The sequence below is a fragment of the Equus asinus genome, chromosome 2, assembly GCF_041296235.1.
Source record: "Equus asinus isolate D_3611 breed Donkey chromosome 2, EquAss-T2T_v2, whole genome shotgun sequence".
Classification (NCBI taxonomy): Eukaryota; Metazoa; Chordata; class Mammalia; order Perissodactyla; family Equidae; genus Equus; species Equus asinus.
In genome coordinates, this window is record NC_091791.1 from 99,892,307 (window position 1) to 99,916,056 (window position 23,750).

General features: G+C 57.0%; 2 protein-coding genes across 3 annotated transcripts in view; one reads left to right on the forward strand and one right to left on the reverse strand.

Annotated features, from left to right (window-relative positions):
• The first annotated feature begins 41 nt into the window (after window positions 1-41).
• CIB1 (calcium and integrin binding 1) lies at window positions 42-3,633 on the forward strand. Its single transcript, XM_014842585.3, has 7 exons — window positions 42-310; window positions 415-449; window positions 1,552-1,660; window positions 2,570-2,720; window positions 2,835-2,953; window positions 3,039-3,127; window positions 3,373-3,633. Exons 1-7 carry the CDS (start codon window positions 260-262, stop codon window positions 3,392-3,394), a joined length of 576 nt encoding a protein of 191 aa, XP_014698071.1. The 5' UTR covers window positions 42-259; the 3' UTR covers window positions 3,395-3,633.
• A 244-nt stretch (window positions 3,634-3,877) lies between these two features.
• SEMA4B (semaphorin 4B) overlaps window positions 3,878-23,750 on the reverse strand; it is a 36,199-nt gene continuing 16,326 nt past the window's right edge. For both annotated transcript variants that reach the window (XM_070495054.1, XM_044761183.2), the window contains exons 3-15: window positions 14,097-14,260; window positions 13,861-13,923; window positions 12,123-12,221; window positions 11,417-11,528; window positions 11,040-11,153; window positions 10,751-10,902; window positions 9,680-9,861; window positions 9,392-9,542; window positions 8,165-8,375; window positions 7,949-8,064; window positions 7,517-7,683; window positions 6,371-6,456; window positions 3,878-6,108 (exon numbers count right to left, since the gene is read on the reverse strand). In XM_070495054.1, coding sequence (XP_070351155.1) covers window positions 5,369-6,108; window positions 6,371-6,456; window positions 7,517-7,683; window positions 7,949-8,064; window positions 8,165-8,375; window positions 9,392-9,542; window positions 9,680-9,861; window positions 10,751-10,902; window positions 11,040-11,153; window positions 11,417-11,528; window positions 12,123-12,221; window positions 13,861-13,923; window positions 14,097-14,260 — 2,357 coding nt within the window. In that variant the 3' untranslated portion in view covers window positions 3,878-5,368. The remainder of the gene's footprint in view (window positions 6,109-6,370; window positions 6,457-7,516; window positions 7,684-7,948; window positions 8,065-8,164; window positions 8,376-9,391; window positions 9,543-9,679; window positions 9,862-10,750; window positions 10,903-11,039; window positions 11,154-11,416; window positions 11,529-12,122; window positions 12,222-13,860; window positions 13,924-14,096; window positions 14,261-23,750) is intronic.

Consider the following 23,750-nt stretch of genomic DNA (forward strand, 5'->3'; position numbering starts at 1 on the left):
GTGCGGCCTGGGCTCCGCCCCGGAGCGTCCGGCCCCGCCTCCAGCTCGCCGGGGCCCTCCCGGAGTTGGGAGCCGGCCGGCTGAGCCCGGCTGGAGCGCCTGGGCGCTTTAAGGAGGGGGCGGGCCCCGGGGCGGCGGCCCCAGGAGCGGTTGCCGCGGGGACTGGACGGGGCGGGGACGCGGCCCGAGGGCGGAAGTGAGAAAGTTGCCGGCGTCCCGAGACGAGTCGGCGGAGCTGTGCGCGCGGCGCGGCGCGGCGATGGGGGCCTCGGGCAGTCGCCTGTCCAAGGAGCTGCTGGCCGAGTACCAGGTGCGCGGGACGGCGGCCCCCAGGGAGCGGGCGCGCGGGCCTGCCCTCGGGAGCGGGGTCCCCCGGCGGGCGGCCCGCTGAACCCGCCTCCGTTTGCCTTCCAGGACTTGACGTTCCTTACGAAGCAGGAGATTCTCCTGTAAGTGCCGTCTCGGTCCTCGCCTCTGCGATCCTCGAGGGGCGGCTTCGGGGGGCTCCGTCTCACAGACGGGCAAACCGAGGCCCCCCCAGCGGAAGGGGCGGTGGCCTGCCCTCAGAGGTCAGCCGCTGATCCGGAGCTGCGGTCCCGGGCCCCGAGCGCTCGGCTGTGCCCTGCTCCCGCCACGCCTCCCCGCCCGCGAGAGGGGCCCCAGCTCTGCACCGCGGGGCCGCCTCGTAGTCTCCAGCCCAAGTTAGGCGCCCTTTGCCACTTGCGCCGCGGGCTTCTGCAAAACCGAACTTCCGCCCCAGTACAGCAGAGAGTGCTGTGGCTCCTGGATGGCTTTGCCGACTGGCAAAGCCGGAGATGCCTTGGGGAGCTTGGCTCCTGCTACCCGCTCTACCTGAGTAATGCAGTAACCGTTAACGCTTACTGAGTACCTACCCTGCCCAGGAACTGTGCTAAGTGATTCCTACGTTACCTAGATTAATCCTCACGGGAGAGCTACGGGGACAGTGAAGCAGGTTCAGAGAAGGTTGGTAGCCTGCCTAAGACTACACGCCTGGTACGAGGCCTTGAACTGGGGCTGGAGCCCCGCTCTAGTCGTGTGCCAGCTCTCTGTGGCCAGGGCACTTGAGGAAGGAGGTTCCTGGGCTTCCCTTGGCAAAAGCGATCCCAGTGAAGGAGGTGGGGGCTGAGGAGGGGGTAGTTCAGGGGGCTGCTAGCCAGAGGGGGGCTTTGAGGAGCAGGAAGTCCCTGCAGTGAAATGCGAATGAGGTTTCGATTTTGCTCTTTTCTCCCTGTTCTTCAGGGGCAATTTCTGGCTCCTTCCCCAATCTTTCCATCCCTCAGGGAGCTCTGGAATGAGAGTCCAGCACGGTGCCTGGTGCACAGTAGGCAGTCAGTAAATACCCATTGCAAGAATGGACTCCCAGCCTGTACTGTCTTGTGACGTACCTCCCTTTGGCTTATGCCTGATGACTGAGAAGTTCTGTGCATGTGGCTCAGCCCCTCACCTGGTCTGCAGTGGGTAGCAAGGCAAGGACTGGGGGATGCAATACCCACAGGAAGGCGCGCCAACAGGTTCCCCTCCTTCTGCCAGAGCCCACAGGCGGTTTTGTGAGCTGCTTCCCCAGGAGCACCGGAGTGTGGAGGAGTCACTGCAGATACGAGTGTCCTTGGAGCAGATCCTCAGCCTTCCAGAGCTCAAGGTGCTAGCGCCCCACCCTCCCTCTGCTGCTCATCTTGAGATCGTGTGGTCACTCATCCCCATTCTTTTTTCTTTTTTTGAGGAGGATTAGCCCTGAGCTAACATCTGCTGCCAATCCTCCTCTTTTTGCTGAGGAAGACTGGCCCTGAGCTAACATTTGTGCCCATCTTCCTCTACTTTATATGTGGGACGCCTGCCACAGCATGGCTTGCCAAGCAGTGCCATGTGCGCACGCGGGATCCGAACTGGTGGACCCAGGGCCACCGAATCGGAACGTGCACACTTAACCGCTGTGCCACTGGGCTGCCCCCACTCATCCCCATTCTGGTCTTTTCTCTGTTTAGCCCTAATCTCGCGGGGGCAAGGACTTTACCAAAATCACCCAATGGAATTATCTAGAATGGTGTTTCTCAAACTGGGGTTCTCAGACGTATTCTTGGAGGCTCCAAGTTTTGTCCTTTAAGAGGACTTACCCTATTAAAATTTGAGAAACCCTATTCCAGAGGCAGATTGTTTCTCTGTAGGGCTGCTGCGGAAATTTCTATGCAAAGGGCCTGGCCTCGTGCCAGTAACAGTACATACTCAAGTAAATGTTTGTGTTCTAAAATAACCAGCCCATCTTGTTCTCTTTGCTTAGGATGGCTTCCTCTTCCTTCTCTGCCCCTTTTGGGCAGAGAAGGCCTGCTTTTGGGTTAAACCCTACTCCTAGGAAGCCATCCTGTCCCTTCCCCAGCTGGGTCATCGGTCCCCCTGCCCTCCCTGCCAGCCCCAAAGTGCTGGTGGTTCTCCCTCCTGAGCCTGAGCTCATGGTGTGAATACCGTGAGCTGCGCCTCCAGTTCCTGGGAGGGTTTGGTGAGTGTGCGACCTGGCCTGCGTCCCATGGCGTTCACAGAGCGCTCTCTTGCCTAGGCCAACCCCTTCAAGGAGCGAATCTGCAGGGTCTTCTCCACATCCCCAACCAGAGACAGCCTGAGCTTTGAGGACTTTCTGGACCTCCTCAGTGTGTTCAGTGACACAGCAACCCCAGACATCAAGTCCCACTATGCCTTCCGCATCTTTGGTAACACCACCCCTTCCCACGTGGTCTTTGTGCTGGTCCTGCTGGGGAGCTGGGGGTCATCCTTGGAGCTCATCTTGACCCTATCCTTTTTGGCCTCCTGTGACTGCTCTCTAGACTTTGATGATGATGGAACCTTGAACAGAGATGACCTGAGCCAGCTCGTGAACTGCCTCACGGGAGAGGGCGAGGACACACGGCTCAGTGCTTCCGAGATGAAGCAGCTCATAGACAATGTGAGCAGCTGGGCCGGGCCGGGTCGGGTCAGGGGGTGGGAGGGTAGGGGTGGGGCTTTGGCCTGAAGCTCTCTCCCTTTCCCAGATCCTGGAAGAGTCCGACATTGATAGGGATGGGACCATCAATCTCTCTGAGTTCCAGCATGTCATCTCCCGTTCACCAGACTTTGCAAGGTATGACGGTGATCCCCATCTGCTGCATCTGGGTCTGGGACGTTATTATGGGAGGTGGTGTCCAGGGTGAGAGAAAGCCCCCCCCACTTCCTCTGAAGGTATCAGGGTAGCTCTTCTTCCAAAGGGACCAACAGGGGTGGGACACAGCCCATTCCCAGGGGTCATAGGGGAGAGGTGGGTAAGTTTGGGTTTAGTCTCTATTCTCCTCTTCCAGCAAAAAACCCAAGCCTCTCTTCTCTTGTCAGCTCCTTTAAGATTGTCCTGTGACAGGAGGCACAGCGTGTGCCCCAGCACCCTGCTGAAGAACCTTGCCACTCCTGGGCTGTGACCAAGGTCATGCCTGTGTTGCCAGGGCTGGCCAAGCTGGCCTGGCCTAGAGCTGGCACCGCGCAGTCTCGCCCCGGGCAGGGGAGGGGCCCGCACATCAAGGCCTCTCCCCTTCTCCCTGCCACTGTCATGGCTGTTTGTGTTTCTACTAATCAATAATAAAGGTTTAGAAGTTTTGACCCTGTGTGTGACACTAGAAACACTGGTATGAGGCAGGACTGGACTTCTAGGAGCCTTTGGTCATACTGGGAATAAACAGGAGCAAAAGGAGGGGCCAGCAGGAAGTCAAACCGCACCCCGCCCCTCCCGCCCCTTCGTGGGGATGTGAGGATGAAGGGCAGCGTTGGGATGGAATCCTTCTGTATCCCAGTCGTGATGGTGGTTACAAGAGTTTCTACAGGTGTTAAACTTTACAGAACTGTATACCAAAAGAAAACAACCAGCTTTACTGTGTGATCATTTTCAAAACAGACATTTTTTTGGAGAGTTAAAAAAACAAACAAGCCTGTCGCCTGTGCCGCCACCGCTGAACTGGAGATGCAAAGTAAGGGGGGTCAGGGAACCCGAACGTCCCCTGCCCCTGCCCCATGAGTGCGTCAGTCCCCACCTTAAGAACCATGCTGCCCCAAGAGAGGTGCTCAGCCAGCCAGGCGAGGCCAGCTCTGGCCCACTAGCCCCTGAGAGAGGTGGCCTGGAACCTCCCAGATGTCAGAGAACTAGACCAACCTCAAAGAGCAAGTTTTTTTTTTTTTTTGAGGAAGATTAGCCCTGGGCTAACATCCGTGCCTATCTTCCTCTGCTTTATATGTGGGACTCCTGCCACAGCACGGCTTGCGAAGCGGTGCCCTGTCCGCACCCGGGATCCAAACCGGCGAACCCCAGGCCACCAAAGTGGAACGTGCGCACTTAACCGCTGCGCCACCAGGCAGGCCCCGCAATAGTCCTTTAAGAGGAAGGGCCAGGCTTCAATTTCAATTCTTTAGATTTTATTAAAAAAAAAAAAAAACAGTAAAGTGCATCTTATTAAAAAAAATATAAAACCCACATAAACTCAAGGGCCCTGTGCCGGGCAGTATCAACATCCCTTAGACGGGAGGCAGGCAGTGTGCAGAGGGACTTGGGAACTGGGCTCGAAGAGGCGGCTCGGGTGGACGTGGGGAAAGGGACACACAGGCTCTCAGGCTGGGCTGGAGGAAGGCAGGCAACGGTTCCCTCCTTGAATTCAGAGGGAAAGGTCTAATTGTCATGAACTCTCTTCTGGGCTGGTGCCCCCTCTCTCATGTGGCCACGGCCTGATGCAGGCCGGAAATGTCTAGGAGGTGGGTCTGAACCCCGGGGCCTGGTGAGGGCTGCAGCGCCGACATAGCCCTCTGGTCCCTGAGGTGACGGGATGATGGCGGTAACAACTTGGCCAGTCGGCAAGGCAGGACCCATGGCGCTGGCGCCGCCGCTGGCCCCTGGCTCTGCAGTGAGAGGGCAGGCTGTGGCGGCAGGACAACGCCGAAGGTGGAAGAGGCCAGCTGGGGAGGGATTTCCAGCTGTCTGAAACATCCACTTTGGATGTGGCCCCAAGGCCCCTGCAGGACCTTAAGGCTAGGGGCTGTGAACCGGAGCGGCTGTTCGTGTTGCATTCTGTGTCGTCTCTCATTCTTCTCACTCGTAATTCACATTTTCATTTGTTTTTTAAACAAAGGGCTCAGTTTACATAAGGAGCACTGTTCTGCCCACCTAGGCAGGCCCCCATCTTCAGCCAGGACCTCCGGGGCTGTGGCTGGCTGGGTCGGAGGGGGCCTCGCTATTTGGCTGAAGAGCAGCGGGCTGGCCCCGTTGCTTCCAAGGACTGGGCACCATGGTTGTGTTCCATGGGGAGCACTCCTGGCCCCTGAAGCCAGGGTGGCCTCTAGAAGTCTGCTCTCACACCACGGAGTCCCGGATCTCAGAGCCCAGGCGGACGCGGGGCCGGGGGCACACTGGGGACACCTCCACGAAGCTGTCCTGGATGCTGAGTGGCCTCTTCTCTGATTCGGTGAAGACCCGGGGCACTGGGGAGCTATCTGACAGGGCCTGATAGCCTCGGTGGTCGAGTGGGGTGCTAGGGGGGCCCACGCCATTGAGCGGCCGGGTCTCAGGTGGCAGCACCACAGGGCGGGTCTTGGGGTGCACACTGGCGCACTCTCCCTGCTTCAGGAAGACTTTCATGCCTCCCCGGTGCCGGTAGAGGAAGAATAAAATTAGGAGCACCACGGCGAACACGAACAGCGTGCACATCACCAGGAACTCGGTCCAGTAGGACTTGTCCACGCTCCAGCTGACCTTGCCACTGGCTGGCGCACTCACCCGCGACGTGTTGATGATGACAGGCACGCTGCCGCTGTGGTCCCCTTGGTCTCCCATGTCCTCTATGACCTTGGGGCAGTAGCTGGTTACCAGCTGCTGGAAGCTCTCCTCCAGAGACCAACACTGGAAATGCCCCAGCTCCTGCTGGCTGCCCACCAGCAGCAGGTCCCCAGTGGGCAACACACGGCAGGAGGCTGAGGCATTGATAGGGACCCCATTGTGAAGCCAGAGCCGGGTCGCCAGGTTGGAGAGGAGGGGGCAGGCCAGGGTGTTCACCGTGTTGGGCTGGAACAGGACTTGCTCACATGGCTCCTCGCCTACGGGCAGAAGAGGCACAGGGTAAAGGGGGGCTGGAGTCCTGGTGTGCCCCAGGCTCACCCACCTCCCTCGGGGCTGTGCTCCTCATGCCATGACACGCAATCCTGGGGACTTCAGGGCCTGAGTCTCACTTCCCAGGGCCCTGCTTGCAGGGCTGGAGGCATGAGGAGGATGTGAGGAAGGGCACTTACAGCCACCAGCACCTGCAGTGCCTTCTAAGCAGACTTGGCCCCACTTTCCTCTCCGCCACGGGCACCGTACCTGTTGGTGCAGAAGACCTGGGCCTGGCCGAGGAAGTGTTGCAGAGGTCCCTGGTGTTAGCCCCCTCGATGTCCTGGATCCACGGCCTGAGGACCAACCAGAGTGTGCGATAGGCCGGGAGCCCCCCGTGAGCATGCATCCCCCAACCCTCAGCACTGCACAGGCCCTCATGCAGCCCTGTAGACACAGGCCTTCCAGGGGAAGGGTCTGGGGCTCAGGGACCACCAGGCCCAAAGCAGGCAGAGGCAGACAGCTCCCCAAGGCTGAGTCCTCCCCCTGCAGGGTCTGAGCCTCATCTCCTCTGTCTACACAGTATGTATTTCAAGAAAAGCTACTATAATACTTCCCTGAATTACAAAGGAGTGTGAGCCTTTAAAGAGTCTGGAAGGACAGCTGGATCTATACATTTCCGTCCCTTTTAAAGCAATGCACACGCACTGACTTGTTTAATAAAACATAACAAAGAAGAAAAGTAATTCTTGATGCACTCAGAGCACCTGAAAATCTCAAGCAAGCACAAAGGCTGAAGACACTACAGAAACCACGCACAATGGGCCACCAGCGACTGGCACGGGGAGACTTTTGGGTGTCCGTCCAGGTGTACTCACACGTGGTTTTTTGAAATATAAAACTAGCACCAGGTGTCCCTCTACGTGAAGCAAGGACACTACAAATGAGACAGGTCTTACTTTTACTTAAAATACGTATTTGTTTGTTTTACACATAGGTAGGAAAATCTGGGAGGATATATATATAGCAAACCTCACTGAGATTCTCTCTTGGCGGTAGGATTGGGGGTAGTTTTTATTTTGTGCTTATCTCTGTTTTCTAAGTTTTCTATAAGAACATTTTATAATCCAAATAGGTTATTCTGAAAACAATTTTTAATGGGTTTGTTAGTGGACCTATGCTGCCCTTGTTTTTTGTTACCATATTTTGAATCAAACATGTTCTCCTTCAAGGCCTGTCACAGCTGTGCCGGCTAGGCCGGACATAATTTATTGTCTGAACTACGGCACTTTTGAATCAGAAAGGGAGCTAATTAGCAGTTATGCTGAGACAGTGGATGCAAATCAGGCTGTGTGGTGATTCTCAGGGAAGGTGCTGAGGCCAAGTGCACAGGGAGGGGCCTGCAGGAGCTCTCACCTGGAGGCCGCCTCGGGCTGGTAGAGGCTGGCGAGCCTGCAGCTGGAGCCACTCCAAGCGCAGTAGGGGTCCCGGGCGAGGAGGCAGTCCCCACAGCTCTGGTACAGGCTGCAGTTGGCCACGGGCACCTGGACTACACCCGAGTGGGAGGCAGCATACAGCAGGCCCTGCACAGACACAGGGGGATGAGGGGCAGGTGTGGGCAGCCAGGGCCACCACCCATTGCTGCACTTGGCTCAGGGGCCCACAAAGCCACTCCCCAGGAGGCCTCCTCTCATGCTCCCAGGCTCCCCACTGTCTGACAGCTCACACCATGAGCCTGGATTTTTCTATCCTGAGGGGGCAGAGGAGGAAAAGCTGGGTGGGGACTGCTTGTTAATGATAGAGGGGCGCCCCAAGCCCGTTGCCTGGCCTCCTCCTCTGCCTGCTCACCCCGTTGGTGTCCAGGAGCAGGTTCTGCACGGGCTGTCCTGGCGAGAAGATCTGCAGCTCCTCAATGATGTGCATCCTGGGGCCCACGCCCACCGCCTTATGCAGCCGGCCATCACCTGGAGCAGGGACACCACTCAGGCCCTGGGAAGAGCCGCTGCCCATGACCCAACAGCCACGCCCCCTCGACTCCGAGCCTGTCTTGCTGCAGGTACTCACTGGTGCCCAGGAAGAGGACATCGTAGGTGCGGTGCAGGCCAGGGACGCGGTGTACGGCCACGCGCTGGTAGCGGGCTTCGGGCTGCAGTAGCAGCAGATGGCTGCGGACCTGCCCATCCATCAGGAAGTGGTCCTTGAGGAAGTTCAGCACGCGGTCGGGGAGCTGCAGGGATGAGCTGATCTTCCTCTCCCGGGCACTGTCGGTGATGCACTGAAGGGGAAGGCGGCGTGTGAGGCGAGCGAGTTCAGGGCAGCAGGCAGGACAGCAGCCCGAGGATCCTGCCAGGACTGCTGGCCAGCCTCCTTAGCGGACAGCAGATCTACCCACCCTCGGAAGCCATGGCACATCACGTGCGTTCTGGAGAGAGCCCACACTGCTAATCTGGTATGTGGGCACCGAGGTCCCTGGTTGACAGGGTCTCCTCGCTGTGCCTCCTCCCTGCCTACGCCCTGGCCCTCACCCAGGCCTCAAGAAGCATGACCGCACGTCCTGCTCCTCTGGCATCCTTTCGCCCATGCTCCCAGGAAGCCCTGGCTGAGTGAGGTTCTGAGTGGAGGGGCAGGAAGGGGCCTGCAGTGAGTGCCCACATTGCCTGGGGCTTCCTAGTCTCTCTGCCCGAGGGTGTCCTCTGTAAGAGCCCTGAGCGTTAAAGCCCCCGAGGGACCCTCCACCACTAGGGAGGCACAGGGGTGGTGACAAACATCCCAGCAGGACAACTCAAAGATGCGCTCCACACCCCTCTCAAGGCCCCAGGGGCCCCAGGAGGGCCAGCTCACTGACACACCCTTTCTGGCTTGGCTCCCTCCTTTTCTCTTTCCAACTCCCTCAGGCCACCTCCTGGGATCACCCACCAGATCAACTGCTGGCACTCACATCCCTGCCTCAAGGTCTGTTTTGGGAGGAGCATTATGCTGGAAGGAATAAAGGACTATTTCCCCATGGCCTGGCCATTTGGTCACTCGATAACTAAATAAGGAGCTCACAGCCAAGTGGAGGAGAGGCACGAGGCAACAGACAATTACAAAGGCATGTGAGTGCCGGGAGGGGGACATGGCTGCTCTGCGGGACAGGTCTGAAGGCGTCCCCACATTCACGGTCACACTTAACCCAGCAGGACATGCAGGCCTGAGCTTTTGCCCTCATGTTCAAGATGAGAGAACAGACTTGGGGAAGCCAGGTGATGCCCGTGTGGTATCTTCCACCCTGCAGCAGGCAGTGGTCCTCACCGCTCCGGGCCGAGGCGTGGGCACTCCGTGGGTCACCGTGTACCACTGCTGCGTCTCACGGTTCACCTCCTTGTAGAGGCCGTTGAAGGCCCTCTGCACATCCTTCATAGTGAAGACACAGACGGCAGAGCCCTCTGTGGTCCCCCTGTGCCTACAAAGGAAATGGCTACATTAACTCAAGAGCCCTGGAGCTCAGGATGAGGCCTCCTGGGCGCAAAGGCCAGCTCCTGGGCCCCAGGCACAGCCGCCCCTCACCCTCCCATCCCCATCGAGGTCCTGGGGCCCTACCACTGGGATGTGAAGACCCCGTAGAAAAGGGTGTCATGCCACTCCTTGGGGCTGGGGCTCAGCGTGAAGACGTCCTGCAGCACGTTGAACGGGAAGCCGTCGTCAGGCCGCGAGCACAGCAGCTGGGCCTTCAGGAAGGATGTCCAGCGCTGCTGTAGGACCCGCTCGCCGCCCTCGTCACCCTGGGGGAGGGAGACAGAGGCTGGGTCCGGGCTCAAGTCGGGCCAGGGTGGCAGGCTCGGTGCCCCGCACGGTTCCCTCCCCAGTGGCAGCTGAGACAGACACCAGGAAGGAAGGGCAAGCCAAAGTCAGGACTGAGTTCCAAGTAGAATCCAGAAGCCTTGCAGGTGGCATAGGGGTGCCACCCCAGGAGAGCGCTCTCCTTACTGCGGACGGCCAGAGAAAAGCAGGAGGGAAGTCTGTCTACAAGCACGGAAAGACGTCACGACTCGCTGGTGAGCAGAAGGGGAGGCTAAAGTACTGCGTTACAGTACAACTCTTGTTTGTAAATAGTTTTTAAGTAATATAAACACATATATATTTATACATACGCAACAAAAAAGACTAGCAAGGAACATTCTAAAACGTTAACAGCGTCACTTCTTGTGGTGGGGCGGCAGGATCATAACACTAATAGTAACATTTAGTTGTTGTCTACCACGTTTCTAGAAGCTTGACGTGGATTAATTTAATCCGTGTAACAACTCTGAGGGAAGGTTTGTTATTATTGTCACCAGACAGATGAGGAAGCTGGACCTGAGGGGAAAGGACTTGCCTAAGATCACACAACCAGCCGGGCTCCAGACTCTATGCTTTAATCGCAACGCTATATGCCTCTTTATCTTACAAGAGATTTTTCTGTGTACTTTTCTGTACTTTCACATTTTTTAAATAAGAAAAAAGGATGAGCTATTTTAACTTAAGAAGAGAGAAAGAGAAGCCGTTAGCCAAGCTGATCCCCTGGAGGACAGGAAAAGGCCATGGGGCTGGGGGTAAGGGGGGCCCTCCTGGCATTTCCTGATCCAGTACCCGGGGAGCCCTGGGGGGTCTCTGGGTGACCCGGCCCCTCACCTTGCAGATGCGGGCGATGCGGGACACGATGGTGTTCTCAAAGAACTCAAACTCCTGGCCAGTCTCGCTGAAGAAGAAGTAGATCTTGTCGTCATCCCCTTGCGAGCTGCCCAGGCTCTCGGGAATATGGGCCGAGGCCACAAAGGCTGGGTCTGTGGGGGCCCATGGGGAGCGCAGAGTCAGCCCAGGAACTGGACAGGCAGACTCTGCTCTCAGGCCCTGCGGGGGAGGGCGCCCCCTCCCTAGGGCTCCCAGGACGGTCACTGGGTGGGTGGAGGGAGGACTTCACCTTGTAGCCAGTTGAGGGAGCTCTCGGTCTTGGTCGGGCGGTGGCTTTGGCTCCGGGAGATGGCCGGGTCATTCCCCTGGAAGCTGCTGACTGTTCCAGTGTAGAGCTCGCCATCTGCCAAGACAACATTCCCATGGGAATGGCCCCTCTCCCCGCTCAGGGCCCGGAGTGACCCCAGTGCTGCCCATCTCACTTGAAGTGGGCAGAGAAGGAAGTGGGAGCCGGGAAAAGCCAAAACCAAGGGCAGCCCGGGGTCACTCCACAGCCCCTGGGAAGCAGCGCAGCGTGGGTGTACCCGCTCAGGCCTGGGGCCCACCCTGCCCACCCAACATGGAGCCTCAATGAGCCCACCCTGCCACCCTGCTCCCAGCACTCACCAACCACCAGGGCCGTGGACTTGAAATTGGGGTCGAAGGGACAACGGCCCTTGCCATCTTCCAGGAGGATGTTCCCCGCCTCGTCCCGGGCTGGGGTGAAGTTCTCCACGTTCTGCAGGGGGGCAGACAGGCGAGCTCAGGGCCACAGCAGGCAATGAGTGGGCTCAGCAGGAAAGGAGGGAGGCGTGCCAGAGAGAGCGGAGGTGTTGGGCCGGCCGTCTCACCCCAGCACCCAGGGCACGGTGCTGGCACCCTCTGGCGTGGGCACTATTAGCCCCAGTGCGCAGAGAAGAGACGAGGCTTAGAAGGGTGATGTGGCCCACAAAGGGGCAGTGACATGACTCCATTGCTGGTGCTCTAACCCACAGCCTCCGAAGGCGGCCCTTCGCTCCGGTGCGTGTAGGGCATAACGGCAGGGTGGTGTATGTTGAGGAGAGGGTATGCGGGGTGGGCTGGCGGGAACTGGTGAGAGCAGGGGAGGGAGCTGGAGGCAGCACGAGTCTTGGGTCAGTCAGGATCTCCTTCCCCTGCAGGGCAACCTGGCCATCAGGGCCGGGTCAGGGCCCTCAGAGCCCACTGCTGCCAGGAAGCCTCCTGGGCCCCGCCCTTTACCAGGGCTTGGGGCTAGAGAACAGCGCCCTGGGGCAGAAAGCAGGGCAGCTCCAGGCTGGTCGCAGGGAGCCCGAGGCCGAGGACGGGCACTCACGATGTAGGTGCACACGGGACTGAAGGCCGCTGTGCCGCAGGTGAACAGGTGGCTGCTGTTGAGTGGCAGGAGGATCTTGATGTAGTTTTGACAGTCACGCTGGGGAGGGAGGGAGGAGGATGTCAGCTCAAGCACGCCACCGGGGGCACCGCTGAGCTCGACCCAAGGCCAGTCCTGGGCGTGCGGCCTCTGCTCTTGGGCACTTAAGTCCAGGAACAAATGAGAAGCCAGGAGCCTGCCGGGGCAGAGTAGATGGGGGACCACAGAGCGTGTGCTCTGGACGGAGGACCTTGGGGTTCAGCCAGCTCTGTCGTTGGCAAACTTCTCTTCAGTCTGTGGGTGAAGGCACAGAATCCCTCCCCCTTGGGCTGTCTGGCCCCATGAGGGTCCTCTTCAGGTCCTCGGTGACCACAAGTCCCTCCCAACCCAGCTGGGGAGGAAGCCCCACCCAGAGCAGGCGGGAATGCAGGGCCCTGAGCCCTGGGCCCCACACTCCTGTATCACCTCTGCGAGGGTGTCTCACGGGCATCTCCAACCGAGCTTCTGACTGTCCCCCAAAATCTCCTCCGAGATCTTTCCCTTTTCGTTAATGACAGCACCATCTTCCCAGTTGCTGGGGCCCCAAACCTCACAGTCAGCCTCGACTCCTCATCTCTCACTTCCCCCATTTTCCATCAGGAAATCCCAGTGGCCCTATCTTCAAAATACCTCCAGAATCCAACCAGTTCTCTCCCCCTTTATGGTCCCACCCTGATGTGAGCCACCATCACCTCCCGCCCCTCACTGGTCTCCCTCCCTCGGTCCTCACCCCCCAGAGGCTGCGCTCCACCACGGCGGCCAGAGGGACCCTTTTAAAACACACGCCACACCATGCCACCCTCTGCTCAGCCCTCTCTCCAGTGGACCCCCAAGTACGTCACTCAGAGTGAAACCCAGAGCCCTGCTCCTCCAGGAAACCCAGGGTCAACTCCCTCACCGCCTTCCAGTCTTCGCTCAGATGCCACTTTTTTAATGAACTGTAACCCGACAACCTTTTAAACGGACTGATCTTTGCCTGTTGTTCTTCCTTCTTTCTCACAATTATACCTCCAGTGTGTAAAAGCACCTGGGCACAGAGCAGGTGATCAATAAGTGTGCGCTGAGTCTCAGAAGTCAGGGGCAGTCAGGAGTCGACCTGCGTCCTGACCCCAAGTCTGGTGCTCTTTTGCCCTCACCTTAGCCACCACCTGCTGCACACAGGACCAGGGGGTCCCTGGGGATGGTGGGGAGTCCTCCAGAGAACCCCAGGCTGGACCAGACCCCACCGAGTGGTCTGGCCAAAACCAAACCAGAATCTGTCAGACTGGCCATGACAGGCAGCCCCGAGCGGGATTCGACCCCACCCCACCAGTCGCTGGTCATGCTGGGTGCTGGCCTTCATGTGGCTCTTAGCATGTACCAGGTGCCTTATCCTGTTAGCTCAGTGAATCCTCAGGGTAAGCCCATCGAGGTAGGCCTCATGCTCCCCACTTTACAGGTGGGGATACTAAGGCTCAGAGAGGCAGAGCGACTTGTCCAAGGTCAGAGAGATAATAAGTATAGGGCTGAGATCCAGACGCAAGTGTGGCCATCGCAAAAGCCTATGCTCTTTCCATCACAGCTGGCTGCAGCTGCCCCACCCTCCTGCCTCCGACCCGGGTCCCAGTCTACCACCCTCCATCCCTCCTTTGGCCCAGGTCGCCTCCAGGTGCTGGCTCACCTGTGGGTCCTTGCCCTTGAAGCTGCACTGCTGTTTCCTGTCTGCATCTGCGCTCCACAGGAGCTGGGGAGGAGAAGAGGAAGGTCAGTGCGCAAGTAGGATGGAGGACACGCCGGGCCTCTCCTCTCCCCTCTCCTGTCTGCAGCATCCTCAGACCCAGAAGACCCATCTTCCTGTCCATCTTCCCCTCTGCCATCCTCTGCCCAGCCTAGCCAGCCCCGGGCATCATCTCTCACCTCCTGGTACCCTCCGTCTGGCAGGAAGCTGATGCTGCTATTGAGCGCAAAGAGGGCCTCTCGGGCACCCACATACAGGGTCTCACCATCCTTGCTCAGCAGAAGGGCCGTGTAGTTGGAAATGTTTTCAGCTTCAAATCTGAGAAATGGCCGCTCTTCAGAGCCTGGGGAGAGGAAGATAGACATTACCTGGGGGCCACCTCTCCCACGAGAACCCTCTTACAGCAACCTCTAGAATGGGCCAATCTGATTGAACGCAGATCAGCAAGGCAGTGGGTGGCAAGGGGCTGGGGACAACGGAATCAGGCTTAATGGGGAGCAGCATTCCTGGACTCTCAAACACTATGTAGGAAACAAATGCACAAAGATGAATGTGAAAAAACATTAATTAGAGCACCATTCATATTAATGAAAAATTGAAACGACCGAAATGTCCAACCACAGGGGACTGGGTGTAAATAAATCCTAATACTTCACTTGATGGAATACTATGCAGCTGGTAAAACTGATGTTGTATCAGAAACCCCAGAAAAACAAGCAAACAAAGTTATATAAGAAAGGCATGGTCAAAATAGGAAGTGAGCTAAAATATGAAGAGACGGTGTTTGAGCACATAACAGAATATTAGAAAGTACATTTATCACTCTCCTTTGAGTGGCACTAGACCCACAGAGAGGGACTTGCAAGGACAGCCCACTCCTTGGCCCGACACGATTTACACTGGCAGAAGAATGCAAACACAGGGCACTAGTCTTCAACTCTTAACACCACCACACAGTCACTCATGGAAGACTGATGGGTATTAAACAGGATGTAAATGTTATCATCCTTGACCTCAGAACCTTGAATGTACAAGACAGACACAGTGATGCAGGGGGTGGGGGAGTTAAGGAAACAGGGGACTCTCTCTAACTTCCTCTGAAAGCAGGTGGCCACAAGATACTGTCAATGGTCAATGGAACAAGAAACTAAGCTTTTGGTGTACTAAACTGTGACCAAATATAGTGGCTGAAAATGTTAGGAGGGGTGGGGAATGGTGATGGATGTGAGGGAAAGCCTTATTTTTCTCAGTAGCAAATCAGTAAGTCAGATAATCCAAGAAACAGTGGTATAAGCATTTTTCCTAAATATACAGAGGAAACTACTATTTAGCAAGAAGTCTAAATGATTAAAAGTTGCCCCTTTTAACCAGGCCTGGGTTGGGGAAACTGAGGCAGTTGTTGCTTTTCATAATAAGTCCTTCTATACTTAAAAAAAAAAAAATTATGTGCATGTATCATTGATAGAAATTTTAAATATCTTTCTTGTTGTAATAACAAGGAAAGATACTAATTATCTACTGCTAAGTGAAAATGAAGGTTATAAAATAGTATGTACAGTTAGAGTCTATTTTTTTGTGGGAAAAATACAAGCATAGAGAAAAAAAAGCCGTGGGGCCAGCCTGGTGGTGTAGTGGTTAAGTTTGCGCACTCTGCTTGGGCGGCCCAGAGTTCGTGGGTTGGGATCCCAGGCGCGGACCTAGCACCACTTGTCAAGCCACACTGTGGTGGCATCCCACATAAAATAGAGGAAGATGGGCACAGGTGTTAGCTCAGCGACAATCGTCCTCAAGCAAAAAGAGGAAAATTGGCAACAGATGTTAGCTCAGGGCCAATCTTCCTCACGAAAAACATAAAAGAAAAAATATCCAGAAAGATGAATGACAAAATGCTGAAAAGTGGTATCCCTGGAGGGATTTGAGGTGGTTTTTTTCCCTTTTCATTTGTTATCATTTTTGGATTCTACAGTTTATACTCATGTAATGCTAAAGAAATAAATTAGAGAGGTGGAGAGGAAGAAGAAAAAAATAAACACACACAGATCTATCCACCAGGGTACTGTTTGTGCTTTGAGTGACTAATGGGTTTGGAGAGAAATTATTTTAAAAATTCTAAGCAGCTGATAAAGAAAGAAAAACAAGCAGAAAGCAGCACGCTGCAACCTCAGGCACCTCTGACTGACCAGGGAGTGACCACCACGCACACAAACAGGCTCATGAAGCTGAGGAAGCAGAAAGTGCCACATGCCAACAACGCAGTCGTGAAGGAGGCTCCATGTGTGTTCACACCGTGAGTGTGTTTACATACCCCCGGCCTGGTTCCACAAACGGTGAGGAAACAAGCAAAGGAAGGTAGTGAAACAGACAGACCAAAGTCAGGAGCAGAGGAAAAAAACAAATCTGAAGAAAACATCTAAACCAGAAGGGAAGGGCAGAGTCACACGAGCAGGTGATAAGGTCCTCACACAGTTAGCAGAGATGGGCTGCACGATTAGGGCTGAGCCTCCCAGTGGCCAAAGAGAAAAGGGAAAAGAAGTTACCTTGTCCTTACTGTCTAAGAGGAGGAACACACACCAGCCTTTCTGGGGAAGCTAAGCTTTTTACCTAGCCACTCATGCTCAGGTGGGACTTCCGGGCAAATGTACCGGGATATGGGATGGACCAGCATCCCACCAGCAAACAGGATGAGGGAGTTTGCAAGGCATTCCTCACAACGTCTCCTGGTGAGAGAAGGTGGTGCCATAAAGTGACCAGTGCAGGAATCCACGGGGGAACGTGTGCGGCTCTGCGCTGGGAGGCTTATCACTCTAGAACCAGAGTTAGAACTGGGGCTGTGCTGGGAATTCACAGGGAAGGTCCTGCCTCATGTCTAGAGCCCAAACTCTGCTCCTGAAACCACACAGGGCAGCTGCGGTTGGAGAAGCCAAGGCCTCTCTGAACTATAGTCCGGAATCACACTAGACTCTAGGTCTTCTGCCTCAAATTCCCGACTCCTCACCACTTCCTTTTGGCACTCAACACACTGGGAGGCCCAAGGAAAGTTTCCGGCACTCACCCCCGACCTCTCCTAACCAGGAAATTTCCCAGCACACTAGGGCCCAATTATGTTGCTTGTACTTTGTGCTGATGAGCTCATGAGTCTTCTGGAACAAGCAGCCTGACCTTCTGGTGCTCTGTTCCTGGGAAGAACCCCCCACTGGCCCCCACAGGACCTCCTGAGACGGTGCTGAGCTAGACACGTTGTGGATTTAACTCCCCACCAGCCCAGATGACCCTCTGAGGCTGGGACTGTGGGATCCCCGTTTACAAGTGAAGAAGTTAGCGCCCAGAGAGACGAAGCAGTGTCCACACAGCCCACGGTGAAAAGGAGCTCTCCTCCCCGAGCCCGTGCTCTGCCAACGGCAGGACGCAGCAGCGTCGCCCGCCTGCAAGATCTAAAGCCCAGAGCTGGCCCGCCCCTGGGGGTTTTGCCACTGCTGACCTGGAAGGGGCCTGGGGAGGTGCGATGTCACAAGCTCCCGGGGGTTCTGAAGGGGGACGTCCAAGAACCACACGTGGGGAAGAACCGTGTAAACCCTTCTGTAGGGCCGTGTTGACGTCAGTCATCTCACTGAGCTGCAGTTTCCTCATACGTTTATCATGGGGATAATGAAAAAATAAAACCCACAGGGGTCTCCCGAGGAGTCACTGAGACCAGGGCCACTGCTACTGCAGTTCCCCCCTTATTTTTCTGAAAGCGGGGGCTGGTTCAAATCTGCCAATGCTTATCTGTCTGCAGAGGAGGGATGTTGCCACCCCAGGTGGGCGGGTCTGTAAGTCCGGACAGGTTGGAATCTGTCCAGATACAGAAAGGCCCAAAGGTCAGAGATAAGCCAAGTCCAGGAGGCAGCTCAGCCCACTCAGGCCTGGGAGGGGGTGGAAATCTGGGAGGACAGAGCACAGCCGGGCTGGGGGGCAGCCAGGGTGCCAGCCGCCCATCCTTGGTCCAGCCCAGCCCTCCAAACAAGCGAGCTGCTCAAGAACCCCCCCATCTCCTCCTGTCACATTGGGAGTACAGTCAGTGAAACGGCAGAGGGATAGAAAACGCCTCACAGAAGTGGGTGAGGGGCCCCTTACGCCACACATTCCCATTCTGGGGAGTCCCCTCTTTCGTCCCTCTACCCTGAGCTGCTCAGACCCAGAGCCGTGGCGTCCTGAAGGCCTTGCGCCCCACGATCCCCTTGCCCTGTGGACCTCACCGGCACTAGTCAGCGGGGCTGACTTCCCAACTAGCAGTCTCAACGAGACAGAGTCAGAGTGCAGACTCTAGAGTCAGAGACCCAGGTTCAAATCCTGGGTCTGCCACTTCCTAGCTGTTTGTCATCAGGACAAGCCAATTAACATCTTGGAACCTCACTTTCCTTATCTGTGAAAGGGTGATAATGGCACCTTGCCTCACAGGCTTGTTAGGAGGAGAAATGAGATTACGTATGTAAATAATAATATACATAATAACTCACATTTACTGAGAGCCTTACTCAAAACAACTGTGCACACGTTAGCACAGTGTTGGCATGGTGTCTGGCACGCGATCAAAACTCAAGTGGATCAAAAATAAAATCCAAAAGCCCTGTAGGAAATCCAGGCCAGCGAGAGCCACCAAGGAGCATACAGGGCTGCCTGGAAGAACCGGGCCCCCCTCGTCCTCATGGTTAAAAAGCCCCTTCTGGGCGATGTGAACTCAGGCCTGGGGGTCACGCAGGGTCTCATGGCCAACCAGAGGGCATCAGCTCAGAGGCGGGGCGGGTGTCAGGCACGTGCGCTGTGCGTGAGCTGGTCCCTGCTCAGTGGTGTTCCGAGTGGCGCTCCTGCGTGCGCACCCAGGTGCCTGGGGTCGTCTCCAGTCACTGCACATACGTCTGTGCGGGCCCTGCCTGAGCTTGCCCGTGTGTGTGTGTGTGTGTGTGTCCTACTGCAGGGCCTGCCCGTGCTTGTGTGTTTGCTCTGGGGTGCTATTTGTGCAGAAGTGACTGGGAGGGCATGTTTGTGCACTCTGTTTCCTGGGAGTGCTGCCTCCCCTTAGGGTCAGTCTTAGCTTCTTGCTGTTCTGTGAGGCTCATGTGGCAAAGAGGGTGTCTCGTGGGGGCTCCCCGGCTGCCTGTGCTGCTCAGACATCCTGCGCATCCACTACCCGCCAGGCAGGTGAGCGCAGGATGGAGAAAGCCAGGCTGCCCGAGGCTGTGGCCGCTTCTCCCAGGAGCGATGAAACCTGTCCACCTGGACAGGCCTGAGCTGGTGGCGTCCACAGGTCTCCAAGAAGGCAGGGCAGGGGCTGGCTTGGGGCTGTCAGGAGCCAAGCCTCCTCCGAGAGGGCATGTTTGGTTGGCCATGTCGGAGCCACTGCAGGGCCACACGCTCCCAACCCCGGGGCCTGGGGCTCCCAGCAGGAAGTGATGCGGCAACAACTCAGCCCCTAGCCTCACCTAGAGCTTCGCCCCTTCCCTGTGACTCAGCAGGAAGCTTGGAGCTCTCTGAGGTGAGACAGGAATACGGCTCAGCACCGTCCCCACCCGGGGCAGTCCCCACCCAGGGCAGGCCAGCCAGAGAGCTGCAGCAGCTGTGACTCAGAGCCGCACCCCACCTTTCTTCACCGTGGCTGCCAGCGCTCCAGCAGACGCTGACCTGGCCCTGACGTCCCGCCCTCCACAGGCCCCAGCAGGATTAGGCCAGAAAACAGCAGCTTCCCCGTGCAGTCGGAGCCAGGAAGGTGCCCCCACTGGGGAAGGCAGCCAGCTGCCCCTCAGCTCAAATCACAAAGTCCCCAGAGAGGGCTCTGGGCCTGGGACAAGTCCCTGGGAGCCACCCCAGGAGGCCCTGTTGGGGCACCTCTTCCCTAGGGAGTCACACAGGACCCTTGGACCCACTTGTACCAGCAGGAGCACCACTTCCAGGATGAGTGCTGACTCGGCAGCAAACCAGGGCACAGCAGCTGACCTGGCCGCACACCCTCCCTCCTCGCCGCCCAAGTACTGGGGAGGGGCAGGCTGAAGGGCCGGAAGCGGCTGGCCAAATCCTGCCACCACCAGGCCAGTGCCAGGCCAGAGTCCCCAGGAACTCACGGCAGGGGATGGTGGGGGATGAGGGTCTGTGTGCCAGAAGTCCTCCCCATGGACTAAGGGAACCAAGAAAGGCAAGAAGGCAAGGGACCCCAGCACAGAAGCATCCAGCGTTCCTGGGGCAGGCACCCTCAGGGAAGCCTGCCTCCCAGCTGGCCGCTGCCACGGCCCCAAGCCCCAACCGAGCAGGCCAGGAGGCCCTGCCAGAATCACCAGGTGTCCCCCAGCCCCTCACAGAACCTCTCCCTTGTGCCCATCTGGCCAGCAGACCCTTAATCTGGGACGTGTCACGAGCTGCCATCACCTTGGGAACCTGACCTCCAGCCAGACCTCCCAGGACCAAGGTCAGCTCCCCTGGCCCTCGGCTCAGGGGCTGGCTGTTCCCAGCGACCACTCTCTCTCTCCGAGGTCTCGGCCCTGGGGTCCACCTCCTTGTCTCACAGGGGTCCCTCCTTTGTCTGAGGAAATTGGGGCCATGGGCATAAACAACCTCAACTTCCTGTCAGCCCCCCATCTCCTCAGAGAGCAAGTCCTATGTCACTGACCTCTGCCTCCCAGAAAGCACTATTCTCCTTCAATGTCCATCCTAGAAATTTGTGTGCCTCCCTCCTCCCATCCTCAGCCAAATTCCTGAAGAGAAGAGCTGCCCGGTGCCGTCTCCACTCCTCACCTCCCACTCGCTCCTCCACTGGGGGTCAGGCCTCGACCAGCCCACGCTCGCCCGGGCCCAAGCATCGCCTCACTGCCCAAGCCCGGATGCTGAGGGACACGGCCTCGGTGGCATGCGGCCTTGTGGAGGTCCCCTGTCCTCGAGGTGTCTGCCACACCGGTCTCAAGGGTCACTTCACGTCTCCCTCCTGTTCTTCTCGGCCTCCACCCCTGCAAGAGCTACCATGCTGTAGCGCTCACTAAGCACTTCAAATGGGTCCACGCGGGGAATCCTAGCCAGGCTGCTGTGAGGCAGGTGTCACCACCTGTGTCTTTCAGGCGAGAGAACTGAGGCACACTCGAGCAGCTCGCCCTCGGTCACCCAGCTGGGAAGAGTGGTGGGGCTGGGATCTGAACCGGGGCCGCCGGCTCTAGGGTCCCGTTATTAGCCACCCTTCAGCCTCTCCAGGGTTTGCTCCTGAATGTTCTTGCTCCCTGGGGTCTGCCCTTGGGCCACACATTCATGCTCGTCGCTTCAACGATCCTGATGCTGGCAACCCCAGATCTCTTCTCCCAGTGCCGATCTTGCTCCAGCACACCAGAGCCCCCTCTGCGGAGACCCTCCACGGCTCCTGCCACCGCCGCCTCCTTCCAGACTCACTCCTTGCCTGGGGGTCTTGCCTTTCTGTGTGGCGCCACCGGCCTGGATAAAAACCTGGATGTCACATTTCTCCCTCCCTCTCCCTCAACCACAGAGGACATCTAATCCATCGCCAAATCCTGCCCATCTTCCTCCTCAATATTTCCCAAACTCATTCCCCTCACTATCCCCCCTACCACAGTCCTGAACCCACCTCCTGGTTCGCCCTCTCCCCGGGGTCCCCCAAGCTGCTGTGCTGCAGCAGAGGGCTCTGGGGACTCACTGTCCTGTGTGACCCTCAACTGCGTCCCAATGTCCAAGCCCCAAACCCACCAGCCCCTCCACAGGCCCTCCCGTTTCAACAGAGGGACACCGGACAGCAAACTGCCACTCAAGGTCCCACCTCCCATCTCCAGGTTTTGCTCAGACAGCCCTCCTGCCCGGAATGCCCTTCCTTTTGACTGACTCCTACTCATTCTCTGAGATTCAGCTTGGTTTCACCTCCTCCAGGAGCCCTTCCCAAACCCCCAGCTGGGCGAGGGCCCTTCTCTGTGCGCCCAGCACTTCCTGTCGACACCTCTCACGGTACGCTGGCCACACTGTTGGATGACAATGGGCTTTCTGTGCCTGTCTCTTCCACCAAGTGCCTTGAGGATCAAGACTGTCTCATCTATATGTGTATCACCTGGCCAGGTGAGTGCCAAGGAGTTGTTCAATAAACATCTGTTGACTGAATGAATGACAGACAGAATCCTAAGCTCCAGTTCGGGGTGCTCTGGTCCAGAGAGGGGCCCCAGATTCAAATGGGGGCAGTCTGGAGGTCCCGAAGCCTCAAGCTCGCACGCAAGAATGTGTCTGAGCACCTCCCTGCTCCACCCCTCCCCAAAGCCCTGACCGCTCAGTGCTGGAGCCCCAGGGCCCAGACAGAAGTGTGACAGCTGAAAGTGCTGAGGGAAACAGGACAGAGGCCACAGGGACCGGAAAGGGGAGTCACAAGGCTGGTGTGTGAGCCCTGATTTTTGTCACTGACCAGCTGTGCAACCCTGGACAAAGTAGCTGCTGTCTCTGAGAGGGAGCCCTTGTGGGGCTGCTGGGAAGACCAAGTAAAATGCAGCATGTGGAAGTGTCAAGCCCCGCTCCCAGGTTAGGGCATCACCAACAATCAGGATTGGCCCTACCCATGCCCCCCACCCTTGCTCTGAGTAAACACCCAGCACCCTGGCCACACCAGAAGCTCACCGTGCAGGGAAGAGGAGACAGGGCAGGAGGGTACAGCCACCGGGAGGCAGGAGCCCCCTGAAGGGGTGGCTGCTCCTTAGCCCCAAATGCTGGCTGCTGAATGGAGTGGGGGCCATTTCATTCTTCAGAAGAGCTGGAAACCTGGCTTTTTATATGAAAGTTCCTGAGTTTTAAATATCAGCAACTAATTAAAGTTTTTCTAAAACACTTGGAGGCCAAACAAAATAGACCTCCAGGCTGGCTCCAGCGACCGCTCTCCTGTCGGTGAATCTCCGAGACATTGGTCCCCAGTCTCACGCACCCGATTCCTGAGCAAGTCGGCCCTACCTCCAAGCGTGGCCATGTCATCAGGAGCCTCCGTTGCATCCCTCGCCCCATCCAGGGAGTGAGCTCAGTAGATTTCTTTACCAGATGGAAATATATAACCTGTCAGTTACTCAAGGGCTGAGCTGGGTCATTCTGCTGCTTTTGCACATTTCACAGGTGAAGCAGTAGGCAGCTGTTCTAACGGAAAGAACGTGCTTCTTGAGTCAGAGAGTTTGTGGTCCAAGGCTTGGCCCCAAACCTTTCTAGCTGAGTGACCTCGACAATATGAGTTAGCTCTCTGAACCTCACTCCTGCCTCTGTGCGAGATGGAACAATACTGCCTCCACGGCCAAGGGCAGCGCCCGGCACACACAGCGCTCCATCCTGAGCGGCTTTCTGATAGCATCTCTCCTCCTGATAGCATCTCTCAGAGGACGGGTAAGGGGGGCCAAAAAGGGGCAGAGAGTCAATCCACTTGGCCCCTCTTTAGGAGTTACAATAGAATAACAGGTTTCTGTGGACTATCTACCGTCCCCACTGGAACCTCCTCGTCACAAGCCTCCCCCCTCTCTGAACCCCACTAAGCTGCCAGGATGGGCTTCTCACACGGACCCACGAGTGCAGACCAGAGAGGTCCCATGGAGAGCAGGGCAGGTCACAGGCTTGGGGGGCAGAGCTATATGACTTGGACAGAATACTTCCCCTCTCTGAACCTCAGCTATCTTATCTGTAAAGTGGGGCTAATTCTATCTACCACGTAGTGGAAACATGACAACTAAATGCCTGGTGCCCACAGGAGCTCTGTATCTGTCACCTCACCTTCTACCTTCTTCTAGGCACTGAACGCTAGAACACAAACATAAGGAGGCCAGCTGTGCCACCTGAGGGCTGGAAGGCTGGCTCCTGCC

Bases quoted from the DNA above. Each gene is read 5' to 3' on its own strand.
- CIB1 (XM_014842585.3), top strand. From the start codon at position 260: ATGGGGGCCTCGGGCAGTCGCCTGTCCAAGGAGCTGCTGGCCGAGTAC. The intron at 1,661-2,569 runs GTGCTAGCGCCC...TCTCTTGCCTAG, and splicing joins TCAGCCTTCCAGAGCTCAAG to GCCAACCCCTTCAAGGAGCG. The intron at 2,954-3,038 runs GTGAGCAGCTGG...TCCCTTTCCCAG, and splicing joins TGAAGCAGCTCATAGACAAT to ATCCTGGAAGAGTCCGACAT.